At 44.4% G+C, this 18,275-nt stretch overlaps 1 protein-coding gene across 2 annotated transcripts; it reads right to left on the reverse strand.

Annotated features, from left to right (window-relative positions):
• Positions 1-3,849: 3,849 nt before the first annotated feature.
• LOC123190957 (uncharacterized) lies at positions 3,850-13,158 on the reverse strand. 2 transcript variants are annotated; one of them, XM_044603684.1, is made up of 24 exons: positions 12,933-13,158; positions 10,528-10,754; positions 10,289-10,394; positions 9,893-9,994; positions 9,734-9,793; positions 9,532-9,610; positions 9,263-9,413; positions 9,069-9,192; positions 8,526-8,703; positions 8,371-8,399; positions 8,027-8,175; positions 7,848-7,950; positions 7,585-7,680; positions 7,452-7,504; positions 7,213-7,336; positions 6,923-6,985; positions 6,780-6,839; positions 6,505-6,666; positions 5,529-5,599; positions 5,345-5,438; positions 4,953-5,089; positions 4,768-4,848; positions 4,466-4,571; positions 3,850-4,238 (listed from the first exon to the last, which is right to left on the reverse strand). In XM_044603684.1, the coding sequence occupies exons 1-24, from the start codon at positions 13,128-13,130 to the stop codon at positions 4,182-4,184; spliced, it is 2,610 nt and encodes an 869-aa protein (XP_044459619.1). In that variant the 5' UTR covers positions 13,131-13,158; the 3' UTR covers positions 3,850-4,181. The 2 variants fall into 2 exon arrangements, with proteins under 2 accessions (XP_044459619.1, XP_044459620.1); XM_044603685.1 differs by lacking the exon at positions 12,933-13,158 and adding an exon at positions 11,641-11,921.
• Between the last annotated feature and the right edge of the window lie 5,117 nt (positions 13,159-18,275).

The raw sequence follows: 18,275 nt of genomic DNA on the forward strand, positions 1-18,275 counted from the left end.
GGTGTTGAGCCACACCCGGTTTGGAAGAAGGTGTGGGTTAGTTGTGTTCCACCAAAAGTGCAAGTTTTCACCTGGGGAGCCCTGCATGGGATCATACCATGTTACTGTACTTTGAGTGATCGCCATATGAAATCACCCATTGTCTGTCCGGGGTGTAAAGTGGAACCAGAAGATTTGAGGCATATGATGTTCACATGCCCAAGAGCAAGGGAGGTTTGGTCCTGTCTGGGAATGGAAAACAGTGTGATTACAGCAGCGAGACGAGATAGATCAGGTTCAGAGATCCTTGAAGATCTTATGTTTGCGCAATTTCTGAATGAAGATAACAGCCAGATTATACATAGCACGGAAATTGTTATGGTGACCTGTTGGTTCCTTTGGTGGGAACGAAGGAAGTTAGTCAATGGTGGAAAAGTTGGTACTGCAGTTCGTACAGGGCTAAGTATTCGAGGCATTGTTGCAAACTGTAATGCCCAGAAAATGAAGCAGAGAAGAAATGTAAAGGGTTGGACAATACCAGCTATGTGATCTCTTAAACTGAACGTAGGTGCATCCTTTGATGATGATTCAGGTTCAGGGGCCTTGGGAGCAATCGTCAGAGATGCTGGAGGGATCTTCATAGCGGCTGTAGTGAGCTATAAGCAACATGCACTTGATGTGCAAAGTATGGAGGCTTCAGCTATGTTGCTCGGTTTGAGACTAGCACAAAATCTGGGTATTCATGACCTAAAGGTGGAGAGTGATTCCATGGAAATAGTGAACGCCATTCTTTACCCGGCAGAATACAGAGCCTCGGGGGCAGTGATTACCGATGAATGCAGGGAATTGTTAAGTTCTTTTCGCGTGGCGACAATTTCTCATTGTAATCGAGAAGCTAATGTTGCCGCACATGAGCTTGCTCACTTTTGTTCTAGGTCTAAATTGGAGGAGGAATGGCGGGATGTAGCTCCATCATTTCTGATCCGTACTATTGTAAAGGACATGATTGTTATTGAATAAAAGTGGCCTTGATCTCAAAAAAAAAAAAGGATCTAGGCCTGCCGCTATTTGGCTCTATATATGTTACCCGAATCTCTATATACTACGTACTTAAAAAAAAAGTAAGGTTCCCTTTCCTGCCATATTTTACCATATAAACTGATTTACCCCGGCTGGCATATTTGATGCATGTCGCCTCTTCAAGGTTGAAATTAATTCTTCTCTTGTAGCAGTCCGCACCTCTTCAAGGTTGAAATTAATTCCTTCTTAAGCACATTCTGCCTTTTAGTCATCCGACCAGGACTATGAACTCAATTTTTTTAGAAAAATTTGCGAATAGACTATGAACTCAAAATTTTATAGCATCAATTCTTTTTTCAGGGAAAACCATCATGACGGTTTATATTCCATGTGAAAAGAGTGACACATCGTTTGTTAACACATCAACTAAGAATCCCGGAGATTCAGATTTCCAAACAATGGTTCGCGCCACCGCCACCTTAGAGTTCCTAGCTAGCCACTACATCTGCCACCATGCATATTGGCCTTCCTAGGACAATGAGTAAAAACTATATGGGAATAAAATTACTAGCTAGAAAAGAACATTCTTCATAAATCGCTGCTGCTGGCCCAAGCAAATTCCGCCATTCTGTATGATCTCAGTGACCTACATGCAGTCCGCCTCCACATGTATCTTGTTACACCCCACCTCATTCGTGAGTATGAGTCCATCTCGTCTTGCTTCGGCCGTCACCGCATCTTCGACGGAGGGTATGTTACTGCATGCAGTTGCAATGAAGAAGCCGTGATCGCCGCGAAGCACTGCACCCGTTCCTCCTGTGCCATTATCATAATCAAAGGTGGCACCAACATTTAGTTTGATGATCCCCTCTGTTGGCTTACTCCATCCGTGCCCCTTAAACTTTGCGCTCTTCAACTTTGCCCGTGAGAAATTGCAGTACATGAGCGTGGATGTCGCAGCTCGCATATGTGCATGTGCTTCCTTTAATTGTCTCTGAATCGGTGGACAAGTTTCTCAACAGATGTGTGGCCCACATCGAACTCTTGCCGAAAAAGGGTTTTCCCTCGCTTTGTATACAAAGCAACCAACCGATATATCCAACGATAGGTGCTGGGATGGAAGTAGCACAGTCACGCCAAAAAAAAGAAAAAGAAAATACAAGAGAAACTAATGCCAACAACGACGGATCGACAAAAAACGAAGAAGCCTCGTGGCCGCTGCACCTACCGGAGATCGTCCACCAAGCTCCGAGCCTCCGAAGCGCCGGTACCAATCAGGACCTCCAAGAAGGGACGCGACGATGACGACGCTGGTGCCAAGGGTTTTCCCCGGTACGCTGTGAGGAGAAAGGAAGGGTAGCCCTGACACCCTTTAGGAAGGTCAGGCGGTACCCACAAGCGCCACCGTCAGTGTCGGCCAAGCCAACAGGAATTTCTCCCGATCCCAACCTCCACCTCAGGCACTCCAGAGCTCGCCACCAAACAGACCCTCACCCTGCGCCAACCCGGTCACGAAGCTTCTCACGCCGTCTCACCACGGCACCGTGAAGCATGGTCCGCACAGAGAAGGAGAGGAGCCGGGACTAGGGCAGCAGTACCGTCGGCACGTGGAGGGCCCCACCTCCATCGTCGAAGATGGTAGCTGACCGGACGCAATAGCAAGAACATACCGGGCCCATGGTCGCACAGGCCCGGCCGGGACCTCCGAGGCCCGTAAAGTTCCCGCCTTCGCGCTGCAGCCGGCACGCCGTCGACGCTAACGCCCCTGTCCAAGCCGCTCCCCTACCTCCCCGCACAGAGCGCCGCCAAGTGGAAGCACCACCACCACGCGCGCCACCGGACCGCCATCGGCCGAGCCGCACCACCACCGCACGCCTGCGACGGAGAGGAACCAACGCAGCCGCCGAGAGCCCGAAGCCGGACCCGGGCCGCCGCCCACGCCGCCCGCAGCCTGCGCCGCCTGCCGGACGGATCCGGCCGCTACGGCCAGGCGCACACCACCGCACAGCCGGCCACGCGCGCGCCACGCCCGCCAGGAGGCGCGCGCCGCCACGCCGCGGTGGCCCGCGTCTGCACCACGCCCGCACCCGAAGAAGCGGCCTGCGCCGCCCCGTCGCGCCGGGGGAAGAACAGGCCCCGCCGCCCCTGGCGGCGGCGAGGGAGGAGGCTCGCGGCAAGCGGATCTGGGGGCCCTCGCCGGCCGCCTCGCGGGTGGCGGCGCGGGGAGGGAAACCTAGCGGGGCAAGGGCCCGTCAGACCGTATGCGATAGTTTTACCCCACATCGAACTCTTGGAGGAGTTTATCAACAAAGTGTGCTCCATAATCATCGGTCAAGGTCCTTCCTGTACGTACATGCACAAAAATTACAGCATGTTGTGGTCTGCATTGACAGAATCGGAAAGATGGTCGAACGTGTGTTGGGTTCATGGTTCGTGGATGATAGGTATGATTTCCTCCTCTGAGTCTTCTTCCTGATGCGTTGAGTTAGGCGTGATAAAACCGGGACTTGCAAGAAGATGCAGATGTTGATCTGTTTTTGAGCTACAGTTTTCATCGATTGGTTCAAACTAGGCTGGGAGCTTTTGTTAATGCAACAGTGGAGTTAATTATTAAGTTTATGTAATGATCAAGTGGAATGTTCATATGGATGCACAACGCTGCAGAATTGCAGTTCATATTGTGTTTTGGGGGTTCAGTTCTTACTGATCGATTAGAAACCAGCCACCCAATATCCAGTCTTTTTAGATTTAAGGGTTCTGACTAGAGATGCACTTAGGCTTCACTTCTTCAACTCGTAAGGGGTAAGAGAGTAACCTCATCCATGTTTTCCTTAATATCAAACAGGAACAGATCGAAAAGACAAGGAAATCAACTCTTTCTGGTAGATATTAAAGCAACAAACCACTTGGTATTTCACACAATTCTCAAAATCTAGGAACAATACTAAGGTACCACTTGCAGAGCACATACGCACATACAAGTTTATTGATAGAGATAACAATACACTTCGATGAAAAACTAAAGATTGCATTATTAGAACAAGAAGGCAGATCACCACACTGCCTGATTTATTAGCTAGGCTGCCTGTATGAATGAATCATTCCAGAGCTGACTTATTAAAATGTCGTAGGCTATCGAAAAGTAATAGTTCGACAGCTGATCGGAGAAGGATAAGCTGCCTTTAGGCTTTAGCCAAAGGCTGGTCTAGCCGACGGTTGCCTGGGCGAGATAAAACAACCTGCATATAGCATATACATATGTCAGCCAATCAGGCATCGTCACAATCAGTACATGGAGTGCTAGCTTCTTTCCACAGAAATGTGAAGGTTCAGACATAATTTTGGTCAAAGTTCCAAACTAATGGTCGCAATATTTGATGTGTGAAAATCACATGTGAAAGTCTTTCTCAAGAAAACACATACATACTATAATACTATATACATTAGAGCATACATACGTACGTACCTGGTAATCTCCAAGTGCCCGTGCCTTCATACAAGCCGCAGAGAATATGAGGTAGTACTCCCATATACGCATGAACTTCTCATCAAAACCCAGGGCCAAAATTTTACTGCAAGATAAAGAAGCGGTAAGAAATTAATACCAAGCAACCAACTGTAACAACATATGTATGTGTATATAATCGTCACAACAAATTTACTTGCTCAATGAACCTATGATGTATGTGCTAGTCTTGTTGTCCTCAAGTTTTTCCTAATTAACTGGACAACACCATTCTTCTATAGTGAATGACAGGTGGTACTTACTCTCTGTTAGCAGTGTAGTTGTCCATCCAGCACATCAGAGTTGTGTAGTAATGGGGCCCAATATTCTCGACATGCTCGATGCTACACCCAGTGCACAACAAGATCAGGGACGGTTTAATCGATGTAGATCCATCCATGACCATGAAGTAACCAATCAAGCATCGATCAATTGATGTAAAACGTACCTGAACCTCGAAGATGTGGTCATGGCAGACATTACACGGGACAAAGAAGGAAGGCAGCCACCAGGGAATATGTACTCTTTTATGAAGTCTGGCTTTCTTCTGTATTGCTCATACCGTTCGTCTGGAACTGAGATGAACTAAACACACATGTATATATTGCAAATAATGGTCAGTTCATGATCATGTAAGCCTAAGGTCTTGCTTGGATAGGAAGGAGTATGTTTCATTGGGTTTTTCTACCAATCCAAAAGAACAAGGCTTAATCCTCATTCTTGTGCACCAAAATAAGGCATATACTAATTGGTTGTTGTTCGTAATGATAGTTGAATCTGGCCGTAAGGTTGTTTGGAAATACACTTAGTTGTTAACAGTGATATTTGTCATGCACTAACCTGCAGGGCCATTATGCCATCTTCAGCCAAGTAAGACTCGCAGCAGGCAAAAAATTCGCCCAAGTATTCATGGCCAACATGTTCAATCATACAGCTGATTCACAGAAGAGGAATACGTAAGTATAACAATGCACACGGGTATTGTCGAGGTCGCAGCGCCCAGCCATAATATAGCAACACTTACATGCTTATGATTGCGTCATACTTGCACGGTGGTATTTTACGGTAGTCACACAGCAGAAAAGTTATGTGGTCCTAAAAAGGAATAACGACAGACAGTAGAATTGTTAGCTAGGATTACACGCTGATGAAGCAAGCTGGGGACAAAACAATACTAATTCTCTGTGCATGTCTATATTATATGTGCTGTATATATTTAAAGTACATAACGGGCTAGGCAGAAAAAATATATTAGGTGTGCTAGAAAATCTCACAAAAATCAAAACATATGGCCATTGATTATGTAGACCCAACATAATTACACAAGTTTTAACGGCTTAGAAGTAAAGTTACTAGATCAATCGCCTCCAGTCGAAGCTGTTTAAGGCCCAATATGATGCGCCACCTAGGAAGCCCATGATAAAGTGTGTTTACTGTAGTGATGGAAAAACTTCCGAAATGGTAAAGTATTTGGATCCTTACTATGGCATGCCTTTTGATCCTGAGAATTGTTTTGGGCTGTTGCCTCCTATGTTCCTGGCTCTCTAATAAGTAGGTAGTTTTGCAAACTGCTTTATGCTGCTTTGTTTAGTTTTTGCTTTTATCATTGTACTATGTGGTGTTAAGCTTCATGCACTAGCCAACGCAACCAAAAGTCTGAATTGATCGAAAGGGCTAGGCAATCCACATATACACTTCATCATGTTGTTTGGGTGGTTTCTCTAATGGAAATTGGTGCGGGGGCTCATTGTTTCAAAAAAAAACACAGGCAGCAACAAAAAAATCTAGTTATTGGCAAAATTAGGCCATGCTATCAAATGACATATTCATTCCCACATTTTCATATCATCAATTACAAGAAAGGCAGGAGGTCTAGAGGATAAAAAGGCTAAAATATTCGCACCACACTTTCTCAATGAACATATATCGGGGAATGGTAGTTACTGATAAACTATTGAACTTGAGGTATTGTGTAAAGGAGGAAGTAACATAGAACTAACCTCTAAGCCAGCTTCTCTAGCTTTTCCCTCGGCATATTTAAGCTGCTCCTCCGACAAAGTGACTCCGGTGTATTTGCAGCCGGTTTGCTTAACAACTTGTATTGCTAAACTTCCCCAGCCGAAACCGATATCAAGAACATGATGCCCCCTCTCGACTTTAGCCTTTGATTAAATGCAAATTTTGCAAAGTTGAAGTACCATCAGATCATGTTCACAAGGTTGTCTAACTAGTAATCAATCAAATGATACAATCTCTGGAGATATGGTAGTGTTACCTTCTCGATTAGAAGGCTAAGTTTACGTTCCTGAGCTGCTTCTAAGCTTTCATTCTCCGTCTACCAATTAGTTTTAGTCCATGAATTAATAAAACTAATCCACCATTTACAAGCTGCAGAACAAAAACACAAGATATACAAACCTTGAAGATTGCACAAGAGTAAGTCATCGATTTGTCCATAAAAAGTGAGAAAAATTCGTTACTCTGCACACATACATGAGAAGAAGGACAGAGCTATTAGTATTATTTGGTATGCATAGACGTATGGCAAGTAATGAATGAAGAAAAACATTCTTTATAAGTTTTGGAACACAAAAATCTCAATCTCAATAAGATCTGCAATAAAATCTAGTATTACAAATTGACCTAAGAAACTAGTTATATTAACCCTGATGGAAGGTGATAACAAAAGAAGAGATATGAGTACTGACAAGATCATAGTGCTGAGAGATATTTCGACGACTTTGTGTCATAGTGTTCTTCCTTGAGGCTTGGCCCAGAAAGTATTTAGCATGTGCAAACCGAGCTATTACATGCAAGGGTGTCCACCGGCCCCTGCAAACCAAATAATCTTACATGATTAGTCACAAACACATAGAATTCATATATACTACTTCATTTTTCTCAAACAATTCATAGTTATTTAGTGGTCAATTGAAGGTTTCAGAACCTATTTCCGGCAATCCTGGAGCTCCTACGCGCATCTCTGTTAGCAATGAGAATCTGCAAAAGAAATGGATCATGGATTTGATCTGAAATGAAGAAATAACTCTACCAATAAAATCACTATGACATAATTTTACCAAGAGAAAATTCAGAAGGCCTTCTCTCTTGTCAAGAAAGGAGAAACAACCATTAATATAGGCTTCTGCCAAGCCAAGGTTTCCTTCTGTTGCAACCTGAAAGCCGTGAGAGGGCCAGGATAAACACATGTAGTTCAGATGAGATAGTTAGATAAAGCAATTGCAGTGGAGTATATCAGAAATTAAGAATCATGCATGGACACACCACCAATGAAAAATTAAAAAAATGCATGTGTAGGCAGAGAAAGAGAATAGAAAATAACCTTCCAATAGAACAAGGGGTTATGAACTCGCAAGACAGATTTTACACGGCATTTGTCACAAGCTTTACCAAAGCTGAACACATTTCCTCCCTCTTCGACAAATCTGCACGAAAACTATCAAGGTGAAGAACAATCATAATTAGACGTCGCGTAGTATATCAACTCATGCAAGGACTCACGTCAAGTTACCGATGGATACGTATTGGTTGAAAAATCTTGCAACTAGAAGGCGTGCCCCAGCCTCGGTCCATGATGGAATCATCGGCTTTGGGTTTAGCACAAGCTCACACTTCTTTCCAAGCAAACCTTGGGCTGCTGCTTTCCCAGCCTGCATCGATTCAATATGCCCAATACAAACAGACCTCACATGTCTATTTCATGAAATAGTCATTTTGAATTATGTGATTGAAACTTATTTGTGTTTAGCTTTGTCAGACCGTTGCTAATTTTAGCACATAACAGTATGGTTCACTATGCTAGACAGGTCCAAAAGAGAGAAAGGAGAGGTTGTGAATGCAAATACCTTCAATCCATCTTCATGGAAGCCGTGACCTGTTATCCAAGGCAGAAGAGACATTTGAGACCTAGTGTTCTTTAGATCATTTCACACCTAACTTTAATGTAGTAAGTGTCTATCAAACAAATTATCTACAAACTGAAATTCATGAAACAGGTTACTTTGATATGCCCCGCAGAACCATATTCCTCTCTTTCCCTGGATCTGATCAAGCTGAAGATAAGCCTTCGCCGCAGCCACAGACAGAACAGGAAGGCTTGTAGACCATTTAAGCAGTACATGATCCGGAACACAAGGGGGGTTGAGTGTCACCAGGAAAGGCCTGATAGATTCAATTTTCTACAAGTACAATAAAAAAGAAAAATATACCACAATTAATAATTAAGTAATTCATTCATTCTGCTGGAGGGGTTAGGCTGAAGCTTCCATTTTTCTTTTATTATTTTAGCCTGCTCTACAGTGTGTTCTAACGTGATTAAAATGTGGCTGTATTGCTACGCAGAAATGGCTTTATCCTTTGGTTCTTTCTTTTTGCTGGGGATGCCTAGTCCTGAGGACATGTAAGGCTGATGTACAAAATGGTTTCAGCATCATAGTAAAGCCAGGGCATATACCACAATTCTTTGGTTCTTTCATCAAGAATTATATCATCAATACAGTTAATTCATTATACCAAACCCTGTATATGAAACCAAAGAATTTACCTGAATATGGTTTAGCCAGTAATTAACAGAAAATCCCCTGCTAGTTGTCCCCAGGAAATTCCAGGCGCTCCATGCCGACGAATTTCGGGGCATCAAATTTTGATCGCGGTGGAGGTATGTATCCCTGCAGCATAAATGTGTCAGACAATTAGTATATCAGCTCAATTATGCATTCATTTGTAAGTAGGCTTTACCTTTGGACATACTGACAAGCACCTAGAACTTTCAATTCATCATGTGTAGCTTCAGCTCCTAGTACTTTGAGAGCATTAGGTGCATGAATGCCAAGGATGACACTGTCGTATGTTTCCTCTGAACCATCATTCTCCAAGACTCTGTAGCCAGCTGCCATTGCCAAGATATTATTTCAGTTAGTGCCAAGATAATAGGATGACAGACACATTGTTTGTACTCACAGGCAATCAACAAAGAGTTCGGCATTAGCAATAACACATGTATGTACCTCCACCAAAACTTGAAACTGATTTGACCCGACAGCTGGTTTTAATTCGACATCCCATGCTTTCCAAAGCTCCTTTTACCTGTGTGCGCGCAATAGTTGCACTGTTAATTCCCTGCATTTGGCTGCAGCTAAAGCCTAGAGAGTGTAATAAACAGAGATCATGTGCGACCCTGTTGTCGCCTGTATGGGTTCCAATAAGTACCTTGTCTACAAAGGACTGCGAACGAGCCTTCACAGTGGGCAACTGGGGGTAACGAAACAGCTGAGAGTGCAGCGACTTAGTTAGCTTTCAAATGCACAAAGACGAATTAAGCATGCAAATGCAATGGGAATGGAACATGTATACAAAGTAGTTGGGCACCTGAAGAAGGTCATGGTTGCGGAAAAATGATAGCACGAAGAAAGCAGACAAGCTCAAAACACCTTCTGATGAAGATGACCACAGGCCTGCACAGACTGGAATCTACACCAAATATATTTTTTGTGTCACCAACTCAAACTGCAAATAACCAGCCTTAATTACCGCACCCTGCACTGCACCAATGTTGGTGGGAAAACGTACTAGCCATTAAGTAGTCAACCCAGATTTTAGTTAGAACTTGAATATTTCATCTGAACTTTCAATAATTAATTGAAAATTGTAGTTTCTCTTTCATAGTTTTGGACTGTTCAAAAAACATGAAAATCAAAATTTGGATACAGAAATCCTAATCTGGTACACTAAAAAGGGTGTAAGCAAGTAGATTAGAAGCAGTACAAGATAAGCCTCTTGGAATAGTAGGGAATATCCTTGCGACTGAATGAATTGCCCCAATGTCTCAGTACGATCCAGATCAGGGTTATGTTCTTGGTACTCCAGGTACCTTCATTCCAAAGATCGTACCAACGAGTACATTGTTATCATATATAATTATAAACACAAGGAATATCTATATGTCCAGCTACGAATGGAGGTAGTAAAAATGCACACAAGAACTAAGGGACCGGACTGCTTACGTCAAAGCATCGTTCTTGAACTTGAATATGTCACGGACCATGCGCCAAAAGCTGATTTTCAGTATGTTGGCTTTTTGTGCCAAGAGGCTCGAGATACCGTTGCCATTGCCCCACTCACACCCTCCTCCACCACCGTCTGATTGTGTGCTCACTGATAAAGACATGTCTGATCTCTCCATCTCCACCCCGAGCCCTACTAACCATTCCATCATGTGGGAATACGTTACCTACATTTGATGCATATGGCACAACAAAAATGTTAGTGGGAAACAAAAAAAAAACTTATAATATAGGCTTACAAAGGTCTTCCCTGTTCAGCCCGGGGGTTACGAAGTACTATATCAATTTAATCAGAGTAGAGAAAAATACCAAAATAGATTACAACCATGCACACTAATCAGATATAAACCAACATGTAAAGCTACAACTGCATTTCCAACCATAAGCATCAGAGTACAGTTTCAGAAACATAACAATACATGAAGTGTTCCGTCAAAACACAATACATGACTTGGGCGGTCAGTGAGGCACCTTTCAAAGGATATAGCCGTCTCCAAACTGACATAAACCCGTTAGAAATGATCGACAAGTTCAAGTTGAATGGCAATCTATGGTTAGGTAATTGTTTGAACACAATTTGTCTTCCCAGACTGAATTTCATGGCACCCTAATACTACCTAAACTAGTGTTGTACTATCAATTTGCACATTTTGCTACAAACCCTGCACAGGCAATCAACCACCTGAAAACAAAACACATATCGACAACCTAATAACTCTAATCTTTTCTAGTTACTTCCATATCTAGATCCGGTACAGGGCGTGTTTTTTGGGGGAATACAGAGCTTCATGACGCAAAATCAATGAGCACATGGAATCAGACACAGCCAATACGAATGCAAAGGATTTCCAGGTCGGCCGTGAAAATGTGATGGTATTTGCAGTAGAAAGTAGAAATGCTGGATGAGTTTTGTGCTTAGAAGCAATCCACCGAGCACCTTCCGTGCTATGAGCAGAGCAGGTGGGAACGAACAGCACTGCAGACATATAGCGCGGGAGAGAGAGGGGGGGGGGGGGGGGGCTATGGGTGCAGATCAAGCCTGGATTGACTGACCTTGGGCGCCAACTCGATAATGACGGCGAGCTCGCGGCCGAGGTCCCCTGCTGTCCCGGAGGGCCTGCTCGAAACGACGGCGGCAGGGCGGGCGCTGCAGTGGGCGAAAGCAGAGGGCTACAAGGGGGGAGCCTCGGCGGAGGCGCCGAGGCTGCGTCGGAGGAAGCCGAAGGTGGCATGGGGCGGCTCGTCGGTCGGGAGGCGCCGGCGGGGAAGTGGGCCGCCGCGGTGGAGGATGCAACAGAGGGCGGAGTGAGTGGAGGTTTTGCACCAGTGTTCTTTCCCACCTCCTGTTGCTTTTTCATTTCAGTTACGAATTTAAATCTATTAAATCTTTTGAACCAAAGATTAAATTTATATTTCATCTGTACATTCATGATCCTTGCTTCTCGCAAAAAAAAAACATTCATGATCCTTGCGAAAGGGGGTCTTGAGAAAAGGCCATTCTTGAATACGATTCGACAAGTTTTAACTTTTGCCTAAGTTTCAAAACTTGATAATCGTACTATTAAGTCCTTGCCAACTTTTATCAAGTTTCATATAAAATCAACTTAATTTATAATATTATGAAGTTTCTATTTGGGGTTTTAAGTTTTACTATTTAAAACTTAATGATTTTATCTCTCGTTGTATCAAGTTTTAAGAAATGAAACTTGATGACATCTTCAAAACTTGTCAGTACGTATTCAATAGTAGTATTGTTTGAAGTCCTCGCCACGAGGAACATAAATATGAAAACGAAACATAAATCAAATTTTTGGTTCAACAGATACTCAGTTTTGAAAGCTAAAAAGATAAGGTTGAACGAAGAAGCATACACTCTATAAAAAGTTGCATCCCAGGATTCATCAAAATAATCAACGGTCTGCACAGGACCTCCCATGCAAGATATAAAATCCAGCCGCCGGACACTCATATACATAACAAGAAAAAATCTAACCTCTAAGTAAAACACGTAGAACCACACACCCATGCACTTACTTACACTATCATGTGTATTTAAAATCTAGATCATGGCATCTTGAGATAGCGACCATGCACATATATACTTTTTCTGTCCCATAATATAAAAACATTTTTAATGTTGTTATATTTCTCATGATATCTTGGCATCTTGAGTTAGCAACCATGCACATATATATAATATAAGTATCATATATACTTCCTCTGTTCCATAATATAAAAACGCTGTTATATTATGGGACGGAAGGAGTGCTACTTCGTCTTACATTATGAAACGGAATAGGTGCAACCATGCGTGAGGCAAGCATAACTACTCATGCACCACGGACCTGGTTGAAGCTCATGAAGCCGAGGTCGAGCTTGACGCAGCCGCCAGCGCCGTCGTCGACGGCCACCGTCCTGGCATTCCCCCCGAGGCTCTCCTCCTGCTCGTACAGGGTCACACGCACATCGCCGCCGCTGGCGGCAAGCAGCTCGTGCGCCGCCGCCAGCCCACTCACCCCGCCGCCCACCACGGCTACCCTCATTTTGCTCTGCCAGACTCTGCCCTCACCCTCCCACTGCTACTGTCTAAGTTGGAGCGTGCGTCACACACTTATATAATGCGCCTCCTGCTATTCTTATTCAGGCGGGTGGATTTTTTTTTAGTTCAGTCGCCTTGCATAATGCGCGCGCGCGTGCGTGCATGCATGCCGTGTGTGGGCGCGGGGTGCGTATCTTGTATTTGCACACATACGTGTACGGTATGCGTACCTAGTGTATGTAGTGTGTGGGTGCATGCGGCGCATGTCTTCCGCGTAACACCAGCACTTGATGAAATTCTTTGACGTTCTGTGTGCGTGCATGCGTATGTATCACCAACACTAGACAAAAATGATTAATATGCACGGGGGAGTAGTGTACAAAGATGTAGAGATTTCACTATATATTATATATGGATGTATATAGACATACTTTAGAGTGTAGAGATTCATTCATTTTGCTTCGTGTGTAGTCTGTAGTGAGTCTCTAGAAGGACTTATATTTAGGAACGGAGGAAGTAATGTGTATGTGCGCGCAAAATTTTAGGATGAAATACCCTGAATTGCGAGCTGCACAAAAATACCAAAATCACGGACTTTGATGATCAACAGTACATAGCTAAAATGCCTCAGATTTGTTTTTTTTGTGTGTAGCTCTCAGTATAATGTATTTTATCCTGAAAACATACACACGTGTACATTATGCCTCTAGACATATGTGTATGCTTTCAGAACTTTTTGAAACTGACAAGTTTTCAAATTAAGCCCCCCCATGGAGTTTGGTCTCCAACTGGCATTTTCGCACTAATATGTGATGTTTGTTCTTGAATATTGTGAAAACATGTAATTTCTGCGCAAGTTTTCATCATCATTTATTTAAGTTTTTTGTTTTATTTCTTCTTGGAAGGTAACTAGGAGATGCTTAGCACGCAGTGGTGGAGATTGGTCGCGATATATTTTGACGAGATTTTATTGTTTCAAACATGAGTATTTTAATGAATAATATGAGAGCTAAAACTAAAAATATATGCAGTTTTCAATCTGATTATTGAGACGACCCTTTTCACATGTTGGAGATGTGTACATTTCTTTTGTTCATGTCATTTACCATATGGTTAATGGTTGCTCGGTGAAGCTACTGTCGCGAGGCACACAACATCGCGCTTTCTTTTCCGAAAATGATGAATCCTGAATCGTTCGGATTTTAAGCATGGCAACCCAAACTTTTTTATGGCAAATTTAGTTCACACGAGGTGGCAAATTTAGTTGACAAACATGGCAAACATGGTAATTTTCTGACAAAAAACAAACTGGGACAAAATTGTCATGTTTACCAACTAAACTTGCGACCCGTGTCAGTTAAAAGTTGCCAAAAATGTTCAAGTCGTCATGCTTAAAGTCCGAACATTCGGGATTTATCAGGATCCTTCTTTTCTGTGTGTATATTTTGATGAAGAGGTCGAGGGTTATCCTATCATACCCTCGTATTACGTCTCAACAAAGAAATGATCTATTACGAAAACGGATATGTGCCAGGAAATGAATCGATCTTGCACAGGTGGGCCCGGCGTACGTAGGTGTCCACGACGACTGCCGATCCGTCGCCACGCGTTTGACCCTCTTGAACGTTCAAGCATGGCTGCTGCACTGATCTTGCAAGTGAGTGCACTGTACGTACTGACGACCGCTTTCAAGCTCCTTCATCTATTTTAACATTGTTTTTGCCATTTATGGCTGCCGATCCGTACGTCGTCATTCATGACGCGACGTGATCCGGCGGCGGGGCCTGCTCCTGCTTTCACCTTGGTGGGTGGCCGCTCGCGGGCACGAGATCTGGCGGCGGCGGTCGGGAGGCTGTGCCTGTTCGGCGCCGCTCCAGGCGTTGGGTTGGTGGCTGGTGGACGGCCGGGGATGCCTAGTGGCTGCCCCGCGGTTTCAATTGCCGTGTTGAAGTAGCGGTGCAGTATTCTAAAAGATTGGTTAAATTTTATACTCTCTCCGTTTTTAGATATAAAGTCTTTTGGAGATTCTAATATAGACTACATACGAAGCAAAATGAGTGATCTACGCTTTAGAATATGTCTATATACATCCGTATGTAGTTATTATTGAAATTTCTAAAAATATTTATATTTAGAAACAGAGAAAGTAAAATTTAACTTCAAACAAATATTATATACAGAAAAGAGACTATTTGAAACGCACTCCATACAAAGAATGATTTCACGCGAGCCACATTTTTCTTCCACTTTCTTTTCCCATCCACGTCCAGCCACCCCTTCCTCCTTGCCATTTGTGACCGCTTTCGACCACCCCTAGTTCATGCAGACGACGCCATGGGCGCCGCTCAACCCCGTGTCCCGGTCTGTCAGTTTGGAGTCGGATCTCATGACTTCAATGGTTCTTGTGGTTCCTGCGCCTCTGACCGCCACCCACCACCGTCTATGCCAACACCTTGTCCACCCTGCGGTCGACGAGTCAGGCGTGAAGATGAAAAACCCTATGCATGAAGCAACATGTACGCATAGGCCTCTCCTCGCTAGTGCCGCGGCGGCCCTCGACGAAGAGACCGAAGACTAAGACGTCTTTACCATGCCCGAGCACCTCCTCCCATCGTCCTGGCAGTGCAAAACTCGAGCACCTTCCCAATCCAAGTGGGACCAATGACTGCCTTGTTTTCGTTTGTTCAGTTTAATGTGGCATGTTTATAGAAACATATGTTTGCGTTTTAGCAAGGAATCTGTGGTTTTGCGGGATCAACGGTCAACAACGTATCATTTCTCGGGAGTACCATTGCTCTTGTGAGGGGATGACAATAGATTTCTCTTTATGCAATGAGGGAACGAAATTCCTGCCCTTCTAGGGGATGCTGAACACGCGGCTACATGTGATTTTGAAAGCAATCCAAGTGTATGAATGGAGGGGGGAAATGTAATGAAGGATCACATATGGAAACTTATGTTTACACGCCGCTCGGCTAGCCTCCAAAACATTATGAAACACACTCTCTAGAGCATATGCAATATATCGACTCAACGACTCTACTAGAGTTGATCTAAGGGCTCGTTAGTTGAAGAGGCTCAAGGCTCTAGCGAAGATCTTATTCTACGATCTGAGTCGACGCCAACAGTGATGACACTCAAGGGTGTATTCCTTGTCTTTGCAGGCATTGTGGAAGAGTGTCTCCTTTTTATTGAATCATGCCCGTTCAGAGCAGAGAAGTTATCGAGGTTTTTCTATGTGCGGTTCTAAAAGCGCGGTTGGATTGGTCTGACTCTTCAAAACCAAAGATACTCGGCTTCCTCTTCATCAAGTCACAAAATTCGATCCTTAGTTAGCAGCACCAAAACTAGAGCAGGCCCAAGACAAGCAAGAACAGTCAGTCAGCACCGATCAGGCAGGAAGCAGACATCTACAGTCGGACGCCCTATATCCGTTTCGTACATCCAGATAGGCCGTCCGGTCACTGACCAGTCATAAAAAAATAACCCAACCGAAGCTCTCAAACGGGTCTCAAATGTCGGGCTGGCAGACACCCCTGATATTTGTCCAAAATGTAGGGCGGATATGAGGTGACCCGGGCACACTTCCATCATGTCAGCCCGGCCTATCGCTGGCCCACCCCGACCCCACAATAATCCCCCTCCGACAGAAATCCTAGCTCACTCCGCTCCGCTCCCCTACCCGACGCTCCCATTTCCCCAATCCGCTAAATCCCTAGCGCCGGCGAGCATGTCCAGCACCGGCAGCCATTCCGACGGCAGCTCCGGAGACGAGGAGGAGGTAGCGCTCCGTATCGCGCTCGAATGCTCGCGGGTCGATATAGACGGCAACTCCTGGTCCGGTGCGACGCCACCTGTCACCCGTCGACGCCAGCTCTTCCCACCCTATGTGCGGATCTACGAAGCCTGCCCGACAGCCTCCTCCACCTCCGGCCGAGCGCTGGGTTCTAGTGCCTTCTCCACCGACGCCGTGGATGCGAACTCCGGAGTCAGAGGCACGTGCCGCCCGCTACCAGAGGCAGAAGGCAAGGGTGACCCGTCTGCTGTGATTTAATAAAGCTCTCTGGATTGCTGAAAAAAAAAAGAGAGAGACGAGATGGGCGTAAAGTCGGCACACGCCGGGCCAACCGTGTCGCCTGAGACGCTGCCGCGCAATGCAAATGGCCACAGTGCATTGACGCAGAAAGATGATGATACAACGAAAACGGTCGGTGCTCAATACGCCGCCGCAATCGCCTGCTAGCTCTACGTGAAAATGCAGTGTCGCCACGCCGCACACATGCATGCATGCTTGACAGCTTGAGCATGGATTGGACAGGGTCGCATGGGCGACGGCAGGTCTGACGGTCGTGGCGATATCGTGGGCGCGTGCCGGGTCCATCCCCTGTGCGCGTATGCAGCTGCTTTAAACTTCGCCCCTTCAGTCACGAGGCCTGCCAAAATATCTTGTACAGTTTGCTCGATCGATCTCAGCTAGAATCACGCCGGCCCATACGCACATGATGCACCTATCGTCCAGCATTGAACGGAGCGCGTGTAGATAGATAGATACTCCATCCGTCCAGAAATACTTGTCATCAAAATGAATAAAAGGGGATGTATCTAGATGTATTTTAGTTCTAGATGCATTCTTTTTTATCCATTTTGATGACAAGTATTTTCGGACGGAGGGAGTAGATAGGTAGATGCCATCGGCCTGCAGAACCATAGACTTCAGTATCACTCTGGCTTTTAGTTCTCCTGACGCTGATCTTGTCGTTTTATACTTTACTACAGTATGTAAAAGAAATTAACGGTGTTTTTACTGGTAAATAGTGTCGATTTGCGGCTCCTAAGAATTTCTCATTGGGTTGCATGAATGACGCTGGAAAGAAATACAACAAATGTGTGACCGAAAAGATGGCGGGTGGCGAGGGGTTGATGGCGACTGAAGCAAGCGTGCCGGAACAATGTGTTGGTTCAGAGCAATCCTTATTAATCAAGGTAATTGTAAGAGGGGAATAGAGAGGAAATTGGTGACACTGTTGATGTATTGCTTGAGCCTCTTGGATATATATATATATATATATATGTATATATATATATATATGTATATATATATATATATATATGTATATATATATATATATATATGTATATATATATATAT

Source organism: Triticum aestivum, chromosome 2A, assembly GCF_018294505.1.
Source record: "Triticum aestivum cultivar Chinese Spring chromosome 2A, IWGSC CS RefSeq v2.1, whole genome shotgun sequence".
NCBI classification, from domain to species: Eukaryota; Viridiplantae; Streptophyta; class Magnoliopsida; order Poales; family Poaceae; genus Triticum; species Triticum aestivum.